This window comes from Tamandua tetradactyla, chromosome 3 (genome assembly GCF_023851605.1).
Source record: "Tamandua tetradactyla isolate mTamTet1 chromosome 3, mTamTet1.pri, whole genome shotgun sequence".
Taxonomy (NCBI): Eukaryota; Metazoa; Chordata; class Mammalia; order Pilosa; family Myrmecophagidae; genus Tamandua; species Tamandua tetradactyla.
Genome location: NC_135329.1, coordinates 147331274 through 147349810, shown reverse-complemented (window position 1 = coordinate 147349810; position 18537 = coordinate 147331274). Strand labels below are relative to the sequence as shown.

At 37.3% G+C, this 18537-nt stretch overlaps 1 protein-coding gene across 10 annotated transcripts in view; it reads left to right on the top strand.

Moving 5' to 3' along the window:
* Positions 1–18537, top strand: part of ATF2 (activating transcription factor 2) — a 120848-nt gene that overhangs the window by 3381 nt on the left and 98930 nt on the right. For 7 of the 10 annotated variants that reach the window (XR_013172870.1, XM_077154213.1, XM_077154212.1 and 4 more), the window contains exon 1: positions 11579–11683. The exons of 1 other annotated variant lie outside the window; for it this stretch is intronic. Coding sequence is in view for 2 of the 9 variants with exons in the window: in XM_077154204.1 (XP_077010319.1) it covers positions 11664–11683 (20 nt within the window). In the remaining 7 variants the exon portion in view is untranslated. Of the gene's footprint in view, positions 1–11578; positions 11684–18537 lie in introns of those variants that run through there. 2 more of the 10 variants (XM_077154204.1, XM_077154205.1) reach the window with 1 other exon arrangement.

The window sequence follows — 18537 nt, the reverse complement described above, 5'->3', positions numbered from 1 at the left end:
TATAAGATCATTCTTAAATTTGTAAATATATTCCCTAAATATTCTTTAATTTGTCTATCCGAAATTAAACCTTTGTCATTCTAGTTTTATATGTTTGTTCTTCCGATTTTATAGCTTTTTTTTTTCCTGTATGAAAAGTGTGCAGTATAGAAGTTTAGCCTTGGTCTGGTACCTTTGTTATAGTTGATGGAAGATACTCACTTTCTCCTGCAATTTCTTTGACCCACTGATTGTTTTAAGAGTGTGTTGTTTAACTTCTATAAATCTGTAAATTTTCCAGTTCTCCTGCTGTTACTGATTTCCAACTTCATTCCAGTATGATCAGAGAAAGTGGTTTGTATAATTTCAGTCTTTTAAAATGTATTATGGGGCAGTGCAAAGGTGGCTCAGTGGCAGAATTCTTACCTGCCCTGCTGGAGAACCTGGGTTCTATTCCCGGAGACTGCCCATGCAAAAAAAAAAAAAAAAAGTATTATGACCTGTTTTGTGACCCTACGTGTAGTCTATCGTGGAGAGTGTTCCATGAGCACTTGAGAAGAATGTATATCCTGCTGTTTGGAGGTGCAGTGTTCTGTATTTTTCTCTGTTACTGTAGAGACATCTGTTACTCCCTTCAGTTTTGCCAGTGTGTGCCTCATGTAATTTGGGGCACCCTGGTTAGGTGCATGAATATTTGTGATTGTTATTTCTTGTTGGATTGTTCCTTTTATTCATATATAACGTTCTTTTCTTGTAACATTTTTACATTTAAAGTCTGTTTTGTCCAGTATTAGTATAGCTGTGCCATTGCTCTTTTATTATTACTTGCATGGAATATCTTTTTCCAGCCTTTCACTTTCAACCTATTTGTATCCTTGGGTCTAAGGTCCACATTTTGTAGGCAGCGTATAATTGGATCATACTGTTTTATCCATTCTGCCATTCTGTGTCTTTTGACTGGGGAGTTTAAACCATTAACATTCAATGTTATTATTGTAAAGGCAGTACTCAATTCAACCATTTTATCCTTTGACTTTTATATTGTAATTTGTGTTTGTCTCTCTTTTTTCCTTTCTAGTTACGCTTACTGATAATCTTCATTTCTATACTCTCCTCTAAGCTTCTCTCTCCTGTCCTTTCCTTTCATCTTTGGGACTTCCAAAGATGTCTTATAGGGTGGGTCTCTTTTTAACGAAGTCTCTCGGCTTCTGTTTATCTGTGAATGTTTTAACCTCATCCTCATTTTTTTTAATATGCAGATTTTATTGAGGTATATTCCACATACCATATATTCCTTCCAAAGTATACAATCGGTTTCTCACAGTATCATTACTTAGTTGTACAGTCATCATCAGAATCCAATTTTAGATTTTCATTGCTCCAAAGAGAAAAATAACAGATGGACACACACAAAAAGAAAACCCTGTCCTGCCCCCCCCATCTTTATTAACCCCCAATACTGGTGTGGTTACACCTATGCTATTGATGAGAGAATATTGAGGTATTACTGTTAAATAAAATCCATAGCTTGCATTAGGTAATTTTACCTACATACCACTCTGTTATTAACTCTTTGTACAGGTGTTATGTATTTTTAGTAGTTCATGCAGGAACTTATTTATACTTGTAGTATTAATCGGTGGCATGCATGACTTTCAACCGCTTTCAATCAGATTTACCTACAATATGGCACTGCTGCTTATAATCCTAATAACAAGTTACCATAACCTCTACCCATTTCCAAATGTTTTAATTCAACCTCATTAACAATTCTGTATATATTAGATAACTGCTCCCCTTCTCCAGCTTCTGTCTATCTCTAGATGTCCTGTATTCTACATTTTAAGACACTGAGTTTACATAGTCTAGTTCGTATTAGTGAAATCATGCAGTATCTCTCCTTTTGTGTCTGGCTTATTTCACTCAGCATTATGTCTTCAAGGTTCATCCATGTTATCACATGCTTCAGGGTCTCATTCCTTCTTAAATGAGGAATGCTGCTTAATATTCCATCATATGTATATACCACATTTTGTTCATCAGCTTGTATTGATGGACACTTGGATTGTTCCCATCCTTTGGCAATTGTGAATGATAGTGCTGTGAACATCAAGGTGCAAATGTCTGTTTGTGGCCCTGCTTTCAGATCGTCTGGTTATATACCAGGTAGCAGAATTGTTGTCACTCATTTTTGAAAGACAGTTTTGCTGGATAAAGAATTTTTGTTTGACAGTTTTTCTCTTTTAGTATTTTAAAAATAGCATGCTGCTGCCTTCTTGCCCCCATGGTTTCTGATAAGAAATCTGCACTTAGTCTTATTAACCATCCCTTGGATCCTTGGATGTGATAGATCGCTTTTCTTTTGCTGCTTTCAGAATTTTCTCTTTGTCTCTGGCAGTTATAGTTAGACTATTACATGTCTTGGACTAGGCCTATTTGGACTTAACTCTGTTTGGAGTAGGCTGTGTTTCTTGGATAAGTATATTTGTGTCTTTCATAAGAGTAGGAAGCTTTCAGCCACAATTTTCTCAAATATCTTTCTTTTCCCATTTCTCCTTTTGCGACACCCATGGTACATATGTCCACTTCGTGCTGTCATTCAGTTCACTGAGATATCCTCAATTTTTTCCATTCTTTTCTCTCTTGGCTCTTTTGTCTGTTTGATTTCAGATATTCTATCCTCTTGTTTGCTGGTCCTTTGTTCTGTGTATTCAGATCTGCTATTGTATGCCTCTAGCATGTTTTTTTTTAATGCAATTTTGTTGAAATATTCGCATACCATATAATCCTCTAAAGTCTACAATCAGTGGGTCACTGTATCATCATATAGCTGTGGATTCATTGTCACAATTGGTTTTTAAACATTTTGATTACTCCAAAAAAATTAAAATAAGACTAAAAGTAAAAAAAGAAAAAAGGAATACCCAAAAGATTTCATATCCCTTTCCCCCCTATTATTTATTTATTTCTAGTCTTTTTCTTATCTGTCTGTATTAGCTAGGGTTCTCTAGAGAAACAGAATCAACAGGGAACACTTGCGAATATAAAATTTATAAATGTGTCTCACGTGACTGTGGGAACTCAGAGTCCAAAATCTGCAGGGCAGGCTGTGAGGCCGACAATTCCAATGGAGGGTCTAGACGAACTCCACAAGAGATGCTTGCCAGCTGAAGCTAGAAGAACAAATGGAATCAGCTGTGGATGCAGCTGACGTGATCATGATTTAATTCTATGAATGTCCTCATTGCAACAGACAGACCAGCACTTGCCCAACCAGGCAAACAGGTACCACCACTTGGCCAAGTTGACACATGAACCTGACACTGTACATACACTGGATAAAGAGAGTGTCAGTCATAAGGTTTTCACAGTCACATGGTCACACTTTAAAAGCTCTATAGTTATTCAGTCATCTTCAAGAATCAAGGCTATTGGGTTACAGTTTAACAGTTTCAGGTACTTCCTTCTAACTCCAATACCCCCAAAAGAGAAAAGAGATGTCTATCTACTATGTATGAATAACCTCCAGAATGACCTTTTGACTCTATTTAAAGTCTCTCAACCGCTGAGACTTTATTATGTTTTATTTCTCTTTCCCCCTTTTGGTCAAGAACTCTTTCTCAATCCATGATGCCAGGGCTAGGCTCATCCCTGAGGTCATGTCCCACGTTAGGGAGATTTATGCCCTTGGGAGTCATGTCCCATGTAGCAGGGGAGGGCAGTGAGATCACCTGCAGAGTTGACTTAGAGAGAGAGGTCACATCTGAGCAACAACAGAGGTTCTCTGGTGGTGACTTTTGGGCATAATCATACTTAGGTTTAGCCTCTTTGCAGGAATAAGTTTCATAAGGATAAGCCCCAAGATCGAGGGTCTGGCCTATCACGTGGGCAGTCCCCAAATGCTTGCAAGAATATCAGGTCTTCCCCAGATGGGGAAGTGTAATATTTTCCACCTTTTTCCCCAGTGCCTCAGGGGATTTAGCAAATACTTTTTTTTTTTTTTTTAAGAGTACATGGGCTGGGAATCAAACCCAGTGTTCTGCATGTCAGGCAAGTATTCTACCACTGAACCACCTGTGTACCCCTACAAATACCTTTAAATCCTCTGCTCAGATAACTCTGGGATATTATCAGGGCATCACATCAACCTGTGCAGACCAAGAAGATCTCACTCCCTATTCAAGGTTCCATGTAATTACAGTGTCCAGATAAGCTAACCATACAAGTGAAATTAGATAGTGTGGTACTGAAAATATAAATTTTTGCACCATATAAGCATCTCTTCCTTTGGTCTCACACAGAAATTGAAGTTTTAAGATACAATCAATATCATCCTTTACTCTTTAGGCAGATCTACTTTAGTCCTATCCAGGTCAGTTTCATTCATATCTCTGGTTGAAGTCTGATCACTTTTTCAACTTTTTAAACAGTTGCTGTATGGGGTCATGCTGACTTTCATAGCTGTAGAATTCTAGCTCTGAGTCTCAGGTATCACACAGATACCCAAAGTTCCAGGGAACAACCAGGTTATACAGAAAGAAAGAACTCAGCATCTCGGAATTTAGAAATAACAGCTACAGCTCTGAAATAGATGTGACTGCTGCAAGAGCTTGCAACCTAGGACCCTTCACAGTAGGCCTTCACCTGATATCCTGTGCTCTCAAGTTCAGTTCTCAGAGTTTGCACATTATATTTAGTTCATGTTAGTGAGGCGTTATAATATTTGTCTTTTTGTTTCTGGCTTATTTCACTCAACATACTATCTTCATGGTTCATTCACCTAGTTGCATGCCTCAATATCATTCCTACTTGCTGCCACTCAGTGGTCCATTGTTTGTATTCACCCCAGTTCCCCCTTCCATTCCTCAAATCAGTGTACCCTTAGGCTACCTCCATCCATTGCAGATCACGAGCACTGCCCCCATTAACGCCAGTGTGCAAATGTTCATTCCTGTCCTGCTCTCAGTTCTTCCAAATATACACCTAACCCTACAGGATTGCAGGATCATACAGCAGTCCCACCTCTGGCCTCCTGTGGAGCCACCACACTGTCCTCCAAAGAGGCTGCACCATTCTCCTTTCTTACTAACAGTAACTGGGTATATCTCTCTCTCCACATTTTCTCCAACACTTGTATCTCTATTCAAGTGTTTAAAAAAAAAACTATTTTTAAACAGTTTTATTCAAATCATACAATCCAATACTAAGTAGAAAAATCAGTGGTTCCCAGTATAATCACATATACCTTCATCACCACGGTCTATGTGAGGATATTTCTATGTCTTCCACAAAGAATTCCATACTCCTCCCCTGTCCTCCCTGCTTATTGAGATTTAGCTTTGGTGTATTGCTTTTGTTACATTCAATGGAAGCGTATTACAATGTTACTATTAACTGTAGAATTTAGTTTACATCAGTTGTATTTTTCCTTGTGTACCATCCCATTTTCAACACCTGGCAATATTGACATTCTAGCTCGTTTTTTAAATCTCATCTGTTGCACTTTTCATTACCGTAAGTTCTGTTATTTTTCTTTGCATGCTTTCAAATTCTTTTTTATATTCAGTCACTGTTTTCTTAGTGTCTTTTATCTCTTTAGCCATTTTCTCCTTCATCTCCTTGAATTGACTTAGAAGATTTGTTGAATATCTTTCATTAGTTCCACATTCCAAATCTCCTGTGACTTTTTAATTTGTTCCTTTGATCAGGCCCTATCCTCCTGTATCTTAGTAAGGCTTGTAATTTTTTGCTGATATCTGGGCATCTCATTATCTTGTTAAGGTTATTCTGAAGGTCATTTTCTCTTATGTAGGATTTTATTGTTGCTTGGAGTGTTTTCAAGCTGCCAAAATGTGGTATACCAGAGCTGGAATGGCTTTTAAAAAGGGTTATAAGTTACAAGTTTGCAATTCTGAGCCTATGAAAGTGTCCAAACTAAGACATCCAGAGAAAGATACCTTTATTCAAGGAAGGCTGATGAGTTAGGAACACCTCTGTCAGCTTGGGTAGTCATGTGGCTGGCATCTGCTGGTCCCTTGCTTCTGGGCTCCATTGCTTACAGCCTCTGTTCCTATGGGGGCTCCTCACTTTGCTTCTCCAGGGCTGGCTTTCATCTCTTGACTTCCCTTGGCTCTCTTCAGGTTCTGGCTTGCTTAACATCTCATGGCGACATCTACTAGGTTCCGAGCATCTCTAAACATCTGTGTCTCTTTTCTCCAAGTGTTGGTATCTGTATCAGCCCTCCTCTGAAGTTCTGTAGGCTCTGTGATTCTGACACAAATGTCCAAAATGTTTGCTCTTTTGAAGAATTACAGTAAACTAATCAAGACCCACCTTGAATGAGTGGAGTCACATCTCCATGGAGATAATCTAATTGAAAGTTTCTAATCTTTAGTATTGAATCAAGATTAAAAGAGTGGATCAGGATTAAAACATGGTTTTTCTGGGATACATAATACTTTCAAACTGGCACAGTTAGGTTTGTGTTAAGGCTTTTCTTTGACAATTGGTTCATCAGTATTTTCCAGCCGAAACAGGCCCAGGAACCCACACTGAGGGAGCAGACCAGTTCCAAAGGGCTCTGAGGATATGGTCAGGAAAGATGCCAAAAAATCCTTTATTTCAGCTCCCCAAGGGTGCATTTTCCTGGCTTGCCCATCAGATGGTGCTCTTTGGTAATCTATTCCCCGTAGTCCTAAAAGGGCAGGGTATTTTAGCCCCCTGCCAGCTTCATATCTCACCCAGGTCAGAACAGTGGTATGGAACATCTGTCCCAAACAAGCTAAAGCAATGGGTCTCCGTTGTCTAAATTTGCCGACCAGTAAATAGTATTTTGAGATATTGGGCTGATTTCATTATTCAGATCCTTGTACTCTTATGAATGTGATATCAAGAAAAATCTGTGATGCTCATGTTTTCTTTCAACTTTGAAGAGTTTCTTCAAAACTCTTGGGTGAAGGACATATGCTATGTCCCTGTGGGTGGGAAAAAGATTCAAAACTGCTGCTTTCCTCATTAAAGCTGGACTTATTTTTTTTTCTGTCACTTGTAATGTGTTTGACTTCTTTGATGAATGAACTGAATATAAATGAGGTAACAAGATGAGTGAACATTATGTACTAAATAAACTTTAGTATAACATCAAATCTGTGGGTTAAAGATTAATTGAAAAATCATTTGTCTAAAAGTTTAAATATGTAGTTCATGCTTTCTGACTTTAAAAATAAAGAAAATCATAAGATTAGGTATTAGTTAAGCCTTAGGACAATGTACATTTAAAGTCAAAGTAAAACATTAAAATTTGTAATAAGCAACAGATACTATTTGGGTGCTGTGTACTGTACTATGTATTTTACATGTATTATTTTAATTTATTCTTTTTTTATATCTCCCAAACTGGTGAATTCATGTTTTATTTCTTACTGGAGAGGTTCTTAGTGAAATTATATCATGTAAATTTTTCCTAAAAAAGGTACTCAAATGTAATTTAACCTTGAGAAGAAGGAATGAAGTCCTACTAACTCATAGGTTCTCAATCTCCTGGGTTTAGGTTTGTTTTTATGATCATATTGCTGTTCCAAAGGTGGGCTCTAGGATCATTTAGCTTGCTTTTGTGGTACTTAACTACAATATAAGAAGGAAATTATAGCACGGAGAAAAATGTGTCTATAGGGTGCTGTTGCTTTGAAGCCATGGGACACTAGCCTATTCAGCTAACGGCACCTTAAAGTTTTTGTTCACTTTATTAGTTTTCTCTTGCTGCCTTACAAATTACCCTAAATTCAGCAACTTAAAACACATATACAAAAACAGCTCACAGTTTTTATTTTTGTTTTTTGATCTCACAGATTTTGTGCATTAGAAGTTCAGGTAGACTCTGCTGCATCCTCTGCTTAGGATCCAAACAGGGCCAAAAGAAGGATTTGACAGTTTTGTATTCTTTATAGAAAGCTCTGGGGACGAATGTGCTTCTAAGCTCATTCAGTTTGATGATTGAATTCAGTTCTTTGTACTTGTGGAATTGAGGTCCCCCTTTCCTTGTTGGCTGTCAGGGAGTTGGGGAATGGACTGGTCTTTGCTCCTAGAAACTGGAATGCTTCACATCTGGCACCCTCCAGTAATGACGAGTTGAATTCTTCTCATGCTTCTAATTTCTCTGACGTCTTTTTTTGAATTTGTCTGACCCCTCTCAGAGAAAGGTCTCTGTTCTTAAATTCTCATGTGATTAGATTGGGCCCATCTCTGTAATCCAGGATGATCTCCCTATTTTAGAATCTGTAGTCTTTTTACTTAAGCATAATCCCTTTTGCCATGTAACAAACATAAAACATATTCACCAGTTCCAGGGATTAGGGGATGGACATCTTTGGGGAGCCATTCTGTGTAGTACATTCATATTCCTGAATAGAAATTTGATAAACTTTGTATCCTTACACATTTCTAAGTTTATTTCTAAAAGTTTTCATCACATATTTAAATAGTTACAAAAAGTAGATTTTGTACCTTTTCTAAATAATGGCACCACTCATTTATAATTAAATACCAGTGATCACATACTGTTGTTTTTTTTTTTAAAAACTCAAATGAGTTTATCTTCAACAGTTGGACATTTTTATGTTCCTTTTTCTTATTTAACTCCTATTTTCTTTCCATTTCTCCAACATAATTTTATTTGAATCCAGTCTGTGTTTATGTTTTAAAGTATTTTGTTGATAACCTTTTCATACTCTGCTGTATATACATTTTTTTTGTTTTTCAAAGTTTGGATGATAATCTAATGTTGCGTGTGTAAGACAGGCCACATACAGCTGGCTTAGTCTGGTTTCATTTTGTTTGAGGTGAAGATAAGACCACAAGTCCATCTCACTGTTTTCTAACAATGGATTGTTTTGTCTGTTCCTGATCTTTTTTAAAAAATATTTTTATTGTAAACAACAAACAAAAAATACAAACATTCTTGGCATACAAACATTTTTGACATGGTTATAATCAGTGGTTCACAATATCATCACATAGTTGTGTATTGATCACCATCATCATTTTTTTGAACATTTGCATCTCTCCAGCGAAAGAAATTAAAAAGAAAAAACTCATATATACTATACCCCTTACCCCTCTGTATTAGTTAGAGTTCTCTAGAGAAACAGAATCAACAGGAAATATTCATAAATATAAAGTTTATAGAAGTGTCTCATGTAACTGTGGGAACGTAGAGTCCAAAACCTGTAGGGCAGGCTGTGAAGCTGATGATTCTGATGGAGAGTCTGGACAGACTCCACAGGAGTTGTTGCCGGCCACAGCAGGAAGAGAGCTGTCTCTTCTGAATCCTCCTTAAAAGACTTCCAGTGATTGATTAGGTTAAGCATCATTCATTAAAGAAGACATCCCCCTTGGCTGATTACAAATGGAATCATCTGTGGATGTAGTCAACATGATCATGATTTAATTCTATGAAATGTCCTCATAACAGACAGGTCGGCACTTGCCAAACCAGACAAACAGTTACCACCACCTGGCCAAGTTGACACATGAACCTGACCATGGCACCCTCCCTCTTGTTGACCATTAGTATTTCAATCTACTCAATTTATTTTAACCTTTGTTATTTATTAATTTCTTATCCATATTTGTTACTCATCTATCTATACCATAGAACATCAGACACAAGATTTTCACAATCACACAGTCAGTTAAAAAGCTGTATCATTATACAATCATCTTCAAGAAACATGGTTACTGAAACACTGCTCCACAGTTTCAGGTACTTCCCTCTAGCTGCAATAATGTACCATAAAGTAGAAAGGAGATATCTGTATAATGTGTTAGAATAACCTCCAGGATAACCTCCCAACTCTATTTGAAATCTCTCAGCCACTGACACTTTATTTTGTCTCATTTCTCTCTTCCTCCTTTTGGTCGAGAAGGTTTTGTCAAGCCCTTGATGCCAAGTCCTAGCGTCCTAGGATTTCTGTCCCATGTTGCCAGGAAGGTTTATACCCCTGGGAGTCATGTCACATATACAGGTGGGGAGGGCGGTGAGTTTGCTTGCCATGTTGGCTTAGAGAGAGAGAAGTTTTTGAGCAACTGTTGAGATAACAACACAAACCTTTCCTTACAAATAAGTCCACTGAAAGCCAATACCTAGAAAATAAACATTTATGTGAAGGAAATAATTTGCAGAAATTTATCTCTACCTAGAAGATGTTCAGTTTTACATTGTCCCATAGAGCTGTTTGTCCTTTGAATTGCTACTCCGTTTATAGTCTCCATTTTACGTTTGTATAACTAAATGTCCAGTTCAGAAAATTTTGCCTTTAGGAAACAGGAGTCTGTATATAAAATAATTTTGTTGTCAGCTTGAAATGAGTATCTTTTTAGCTTTTGGCATTCACATAAAAATTTCAAACTGTTTCCCTTTAGCCACTCTAATACACCATAAACTAAAAAGGAGATATCTATCTAATGTGTAAGAATAACCTCCAGGATAACATCTTAACTCTTTGAAATCTCTCAGCACTGACACTTTATTTTGTCTCATTTCTTTCTTCCCCCTTTTGATTGAGAAGGTTTTCTAAGTCCCTTGATGCTGAGTCCCAGCTCATTCTAGGGTTTCTGTCCCATGTTGCCAGGGACAGGGACACCCTTGGGAGTCATGTCACATGTAGAGAAGGGGAGGCAGTGAGTTTGCTTACTGTGTTGGCTGAGAGAGAGAGAGGCCACTTCTGAGCATCAAAAGAAGTTCTCTGGGAAAGACTCTTAGGCCTAGTTTTAAGTAGGCTTAGCCTATTCTTTGTGGGGATAAGTTTAATAGAAACAAACCCCAAGATTGAGGGCTTGGCCTGTTGATTTGGTTGTCCCCACTGCTTGTGAGAATATCAGGAATTCTCCAAATGGGGAAGTTGAATTTTCCCCCATTCTTCCCATTCCCCCAAGGGGACTTTGCAAATACTTCTGTATTCACTGTACAAATCCCTCTGGGATTTATCAGGACATCACACTAACTTGGACCAACCTACAAAATCTCATGCCCTGTCCAATGTTCCATGTACTGTGGTCACACTCAGGATTTTGATGCTGAGATGCAGCACTGCCTTTTCACCTAACATCATGCCTTCCTCCTTACCCCCCTATCTATCATGGTGAAAAACTTCGTATATCTGCTGTGTTTCACCAAGGTTCTATTGTCTTACTTCCCTCCTTGAAAGTGTCATTCCTTTGATATGTTGCATGTGCAAGGAGTTATGAGAGGCCACAAGATAAATACCTTCCTTGAGCATTAAAGATTTTGGAGGGAACATATTATATTAAAAAATAGGGAATGGAAGGGAAAATTAACATTTTTTTTTTAAGATCCAACTTCTACCTTTTTATTTAAAACTTTAATTTGGTACTCTATGTACAATTCAGAATTTCCCATTTTAATCACATTCAAGTGTATAATTCAGCGGTATTAATTGTGTTTACAATGTTACCATGCATTTTAAAATATAGAATAAGGAAAATACTTTTAAAACTTCATAGTGCAGTTGTACTGCATGAGGCTATTCTTTTAGATCGTGCAGGTTAATGAGTTCACTCTTTTCTGCCTATCCTTTGCCCTAAGGATACTTAAATGGAAACTTTGGAAGCTCTGCTTATTTGATAAGAGAGGAGTGATTCCTGGCAGCAGAGTGAATATAAAGCTCATGGCCCACCAGCCAGAAAGGTAAGAGATTTTAAATTTTATTTTTTTAAACATTAAAATATTTATTTTAAGGAATTGGCACAGATGATTGTGGGGGCTAGCCAGAAATTACAGCAAGAATTAATGTTGCATCAACGAGTACAGCAAAGTGGCAGGTTACAAGATCAACATTCAAAAATCTGCAGTATTTCTATACACTAGTAATGAACAATCGGGGAAATCAAGAAATGAATTCCATTTACAATTGCAACTAAAAGAATAAAATACTTAGGAATAAATTTAACTAAAGAGACAAAAGACCTGTACAAAGAAAACTACAAGAAACTGTTAAAAGAAATCACAGAAGACCTAAATAGATGAAAGGGCATACCGTGTTCATGGATTGGAAGACTAAATACAGTTAAGATGTCAAATGATTTACAGATTCAACGCAATACCAATCAAAATCCCAACAATTTACTTTTCAGAAATAGAAAAACCAATAAGCAAATTTATCTGGAAGGGCAGGGTGCCCCGAATTGCTAAAAATATCTTGAGGAAAAAAAACGAAGCTGGAGGTCTCACGCTGCCTGACTTTAAGGCATATTATGAAGCCACAGTGGTCAAAACAGCATGGTACTGGCATAAAGATAGATATATTGACCAATGGAATCGAATAGAGTGCTCAGATACAGACTGTCTCATCTATGGACATTTGATCTTTGATAAGGCAGTCAAGCCAACTCACCTGGGACAGAACAGTCTCTTCAATAAATGGTGCCTAGAGAACTGGATATCCATATGCAAAAGAATGAAAGAGGACCCATATCTCACACCCTATACAAAAGTTAACTCAAAATGGATCAAAGATCTAAACATCAGGTCTAAGACCATAAAACAGTTAAAGGAAAATGTACAGAAATATCTTATAAATTTTATAATTGGAGGCGGTTTTATAGACCTTACACCTAAAGCAAGAGCACTGAAGAAAGAAAGAAAGAAATGGGAACTCCTCAAAATTAAACACTTTTGTGCATCAAAGAACTTCATCAAGAAAGTAAAAAGACAGCCTACACAATGGGAGACAATATTTGGAAACGACATATCAGATAAAGGTCTAGTATTCAGAATTTATAAAGAGATTGTTCAACTCAACAACAAAAAGACAGCCAATCCAATTACAAAATGGGAAAAAGACTTGAACAGACAACTCTCAGAAGAGGAAATACAAATGGCCAAAAGACACATGAAGAGATGCTCAATGTCCCTGGCCATTAGAGAAATGCAAATCAAAACCACAATGAGATATCATCTCATACCCACCAGAATGGCCATTATTAACAAAACAGAAAATGGCAAGTGCTGGAGAGGATGTAGAAAAAGAGGCACACTTATTCACTGTTGGTGGGAATGTGAAATGGTGCAACCACTGTGGAAGGCAGTTTGGCGGTTCCTCAAAAAGCTGAATATAGAATTACCATACGACCCAGCAATACCATTGCTAGGTATCTACTCAGAGGACATAAGGGCAAAGACACAAACGGACATTTGCACACCAATGTTTATAGCAGCATTATTTACAATTGCAAAGAGATGAAAACAGCCAAAATGCCCATCAACAGACAAGTAGCTAAACAAACTGTGGTATATACATACGATGGAATATTATGCAGCTTTAAGACAGAATAAAGTTATGAAGTATGTAACAACATGGATGGACCTTGAGAACATTATGCCGAGTGAGAATAGCCAAAAACTAAAGGACAAATACTGTATGGTCTCGTTAATATGAACTGACATTAGTGAATAAACTTAGAATATTTTGTTCATAACAGTGACCATCAGGAGATAGAAATAGGGTAAGATATTGGGTAATCGGAGCAGAATGGATACAGACTGTGCAATAGGACTGGATACAAAAACTCAGAAATGGACAGCACAATACTACTTAACTGTAATACAATTATGTTAAAACACTGAATGAAGCTGCATGTGAGAACAATAGAGGGAGGAGGGCTGGGGGCATAAATGAAATCAGAAAGAAAGATAGATGTTAAAGATTGAGATGGTATATCTAGGAATGCCTAGAGTGTATAATAATAGTGACTAAATGTACAAATTTTAAAAATGTTTTTGCATGAGGAAGAACAGAGGAATGTCATTATTGCAGGGTGCTGAAAATAGATGGTAATTAATATTTTAAAATGTCACCGTATGTGTGAGACTAAAGCAAAAAATGTTTATTAGTTAAAAAATTTTTATTTTGACTAGTGCATCTCGTAATACAACTTATGTAGATAGTTTGATTGAATGCCATAAGTACCTGGAATCTCACGTAGGACATGAGATTTTGCTGGTTTGTCCAGAGTGATGCCCCAATGAATCCCAGAGTGATTTGATCAGTGAGTGGAAAAGTATCTGCAAAGCCCCCTTTGGGGAGTGGTGAGAACAGGGAGAAATTCAACTTCCCCAAGTTGAATTCTTGATATTCTCACAAGCAGTGTGGACAACCAAAGCTGCAGGCAGAGCCCCCAGTCTTGGGGTTTGTTCATATGAAACTTAACCCCGCAAAGGATAGGTCAAGTCTACTTAAAATTTAGGCCTAAGAGTCACCCCCAAGAGAGCCTCTTTTGTTGCTCAGATGTGGCCCCTCTCTCCAGCCAACACAACGAGCAGTCTCACCACCCTACCCCTCTCTACGTGGGACATGACTCCCAGGGGTGTGGACCTTCCTGGCAACGTGGGACAGAGATCTTGGAATGAACGGAGAGTCAGCATCAAGGGATTGAGAAAAACCCTAGAATGAGCTGAGATTTAGCATCAAGGGATTGAGAAAACCTTCTCGACCAAAAGGGGGAAGAGTGAAATGAGACAAAATAAAGTGTCAATGGCTGAGAGATTCCAAACAGAGTCGAGAGGTTATCCTGGAGGTTATTCTTATGCATCAAGTAGATACCAGTTGTTATTCAAGATGTAATGGAGAGGCTGGAGGGAACTGCCTGAAAATGTAGAGCTGTGTTCCAGTAGCCATGTTTCTTGAGGATTATTGACTAATGATAGAGCTGTCACAATGTGACTGAGTGATTGTGAAAACTTTGTGTCTGATGCTCCTTTAATCTACCTTGTCAACAAATGAGTAGAACATACGGAATAAAAATAAATAATAGGGGGAACAAATGCTAAAATAAATTTAGTTTAAATGCTAGTGATTAATGAAAGCAAGGGGTAAGGGGTATGGTAGGTATAATCGCTTTTTTTCTTTCCTGTGTTCGTTTTATTTCTTTTACTATTGTCTTTTTATTTTTTTTTCTGAATTAATGCAAATGTTCTAAGAAATGATGAATATGCAACTAAGTGATGATATTGTGAATTACTGATTATGTATGTTGTTTTTTTTGTTTCTTTATTTTTTAAATTAATAAATAAATTAAAAAAAAAAGAATTAATGTTGCATCTGAAATCCATGAGCTCAGTAGACTGGTGTAGGTTTGAGGTAAAACTTCTTTTTCTTTGTAATCCTCAGTAATCTGATTTTAAGGTCTCGTACTGATTAGATGAGGCCCACCTACATTATGTAGGATTATCTCCTTAACTTAAAGTCAAATGATTGTAGATGCTAATCCCATCTGAAAAATATTTCCCCGGAAACATCTAGGCCAGTGCTTTAACCACTGGACACCATAATCTAGCCAAATTGATACACAAAATTAACCATCACATGTGTAGAGCTTTTAAGTTTTAATGCAGAAATATTCTTTTTGTTTTGTGAATGACTCTTAAATACTATTGAATTTGGTATTTCCTAAACCATAGTCCTCAGAATACCAGTGTCCTACCATGTTGACAGTGTTCATTAAAAAGATAAAGCACAAACATCTTTGAGTTTCAGCAAATTTGGAAATGTCTCTTTGAAGAGAGAATGCATATCAGCGTATAAAAGCACCCTGAAGATTTATGACAAAATGTTTACTTTTGTTTAAACTAAAAGCTCCTAAGTAGGAGCCTATGGAACCCTCTATAGCAGAAGATCCCAATAGGAAAGTCTCAATTTTCCTAGGATTTTAAAAGGATAGTAACAGGAGTTAATCCATGAAGTGTTTTCTATATTTCAAAAATATTTTGGGCAAAATATTACCCAGTGTAAGGCTCTACAAACTAACTTGTCAGATTTATTTGCTTTTGGATTGAATTGTATCAGCTAAGTTTAGTACATGATTATTTCATGCTGATCAGAAATATTAACTTGAAGTTATAGTCACTTAAATATGTCTTGCTTGAACATTTCCCAAGCCAGTTTTGCTTACCTGCTTGGCTTTACCTCTCTTCACTTCAATCTGTTTTTTTATTATTTATTTAAAAATATAAAATTTTATTGAGGAACATCTGTACATGTACAGTCCAACCATATTATACAATCAGTGGCTCCCAATATTATCACAAAGTTGTGTATTCTTCACCATGATCATTTTTAGACCATTTGCATCACTCCAGAAGAAGAAGAAGAAGAAAAACCTCATACATCCCATACCCTTACCCCTCCCTCTCATTGACCTACAGTATTTCAGTCTACTCAATTTTTTTACCCTTTATCTCCCCCTATTATTATTTAACTTTTTTAATTGTATAGTATAACATATACAAAGAAATAAAAAAGAAATAAAAAAGCAATGGTTTTCAAAGAACTCTTCAACAAGTAGTTACAGGACAGATCCCAGAATTTGTCATGGGCTACCATACAATCCTCTCATATTTTTCCTTCGAGCTACTCCAGAATGTAGGAGGTTAGAGGGCTTAAATATTATTTTATCCTCACAATCGACCTTTTTTTCCTTTTTTTTCTTTTTGTGAAAAAATAACATATGTACAAAAAAAGCTATACATTTCAAAGCACAGCACCACAAGTAGTTGTACAACATATTCCAGACTTTGACATGGGTTACAATTTCACAATTTTAGGTTTTTACTTCTAGCTGCTCTAAGATACTGGAGACTAAAAGAGGTATCAAATTAATGATTCAGCATTCATATTCCTTTGTTAAATCCTATCTTCATTGTATAACTGTACCATTACCTTTGATGTTTCCATCCCTCTCTTTAGGGGTGTTTGGGCTATGGCAATTCTAAATTTTTCTTATTGTAAGGGTCTTTCAGTAATATGGTGTAGAGAGATGGAACTATCTGATGTTCTGGAGTGGCTGGGCTAGGTTTCAGGACTTATCTGGACCAGGGATCCATCTGGAGGTTATAGGTTTCTGGAAAGTTACTCTAGTGCCTGGAACACTTGTGGAATCTTATATATTGCCCTGGGTGTTCTTTAGGATTGGCTGGAATGGTCCTGGTTGGGGGTTGGCAGGTTATGATAGGTAGCAAGGTCTAACAGAAGCTTGTGTAAGAGCAACCTTCAGAGTAGCCTCTCAATTCTATTTAAACTCTCTCTGCCACTGATACTTCATTAATTACACTTCTTTCCCCCCTTTTGGTCAGGATGGAATTGTTGATTCCATGGTGCCAGGTCTGGATTCATCCCCAGGAGTCACCCATCATGTCGTAGGGTTGAGGACAATGATTTTACTTGCAGACTTGGGCTTAAAGAGACTGAGGCCACATCTAAGCAACAAAAGAGATCCTCCAGAAGTAACTCTTAAGCATGCCTATAGGTAGTCTAAGCTTCTTTGCTACCTACATAAGCTTCACAAGAGTAAGCCTCATGATTGTGGGCATGGCCTATTGATTTGGGTGTCCCTAAATTTGGCACAGTATCAGGGGATTCCCTGATGGTAAGGTTTAATAGTTCCATATTCTTTTTCCTATCCCTAAGGGAACTTGCTAATACTTTTTTCGATTATCTGCTTAATATACTCTAGAATGTATCCAGGCATTACAATAATCTATACAGGATTAAAAGACCTCTTTCTTATTCTCTGCTCCTGTGTTTCAGCTGTTAAAATGAGCTATACAGATAGGTTGAATTAGATTATGCACTACAGAAAATTTCAGTTCCCAACTAAATAAACCTTTCTTCCACTGGGCTCAAAGAGTATGTGTAGTTCTAAAATATAGACACTGTCTTCTTTACCGCTCTGTTCTGAATTACTTTAACCCTGACCTGTTCATCTTCCCCTCTATTATTTTTTATTTTTATCCTTTTTTTTTTTTAACTTATCTGCCCATACCCTGGATAAAAGGAGCATCAAACACAAGATTTTCACAGTCACACAGTCACATTGTAAGAGCTATTTTGTTGTACGGTTGTCTTCTTGAATCAAGGCTATTGGAACACAGCTCAACAGTTTCAGATACTTCCCTCCAACCACTTCAATACACCACAAACTAAAAAGGGATATCTATATATCTATATAATACATAAGAATAACTTCCAGAATAACCTCTCTATTCTGTTTGCAATCTCTCAGCCACTGAGATTTTATTTTGTCTCATTTCTCTCTTACCCCTTTTGGTCAAGAAGACTTTCTCATTCCCATCATGCTGGGTCCTGGCTCATCCCTGGGAGTCAAGTCCCATGTTGCCAGATTTATACCCCTGGGAGTCATTTCCCATGTAGGAAGGAGGGCAGTGAGTTCACCTGTCAAGTTGGCTTAGAGAGGCCACATTTGAGCAACAAAAGGGGCTCTCTGGGAGCGGCTCTTAGACATAATTATAAGTAGTCTTAGCTGCTTCTTTGCAGGAACAAGCTTCATAGGGGCAAGCCCCAAGATTGAAGGCTCAGCTTGTTGAAGTCGTTGTCCCCACTGCTTGCAAGAACATCAAGAATTCCCTAGATGGAGAAGTTGAATACTTCCCACTTTCTCCCAAGTTCCCCGAGAGGACTTTACAAATACTTTTTTATTCTCTGCCCAAATTACTCTGGAATATATCGGGGCATCACACTAGGCCTG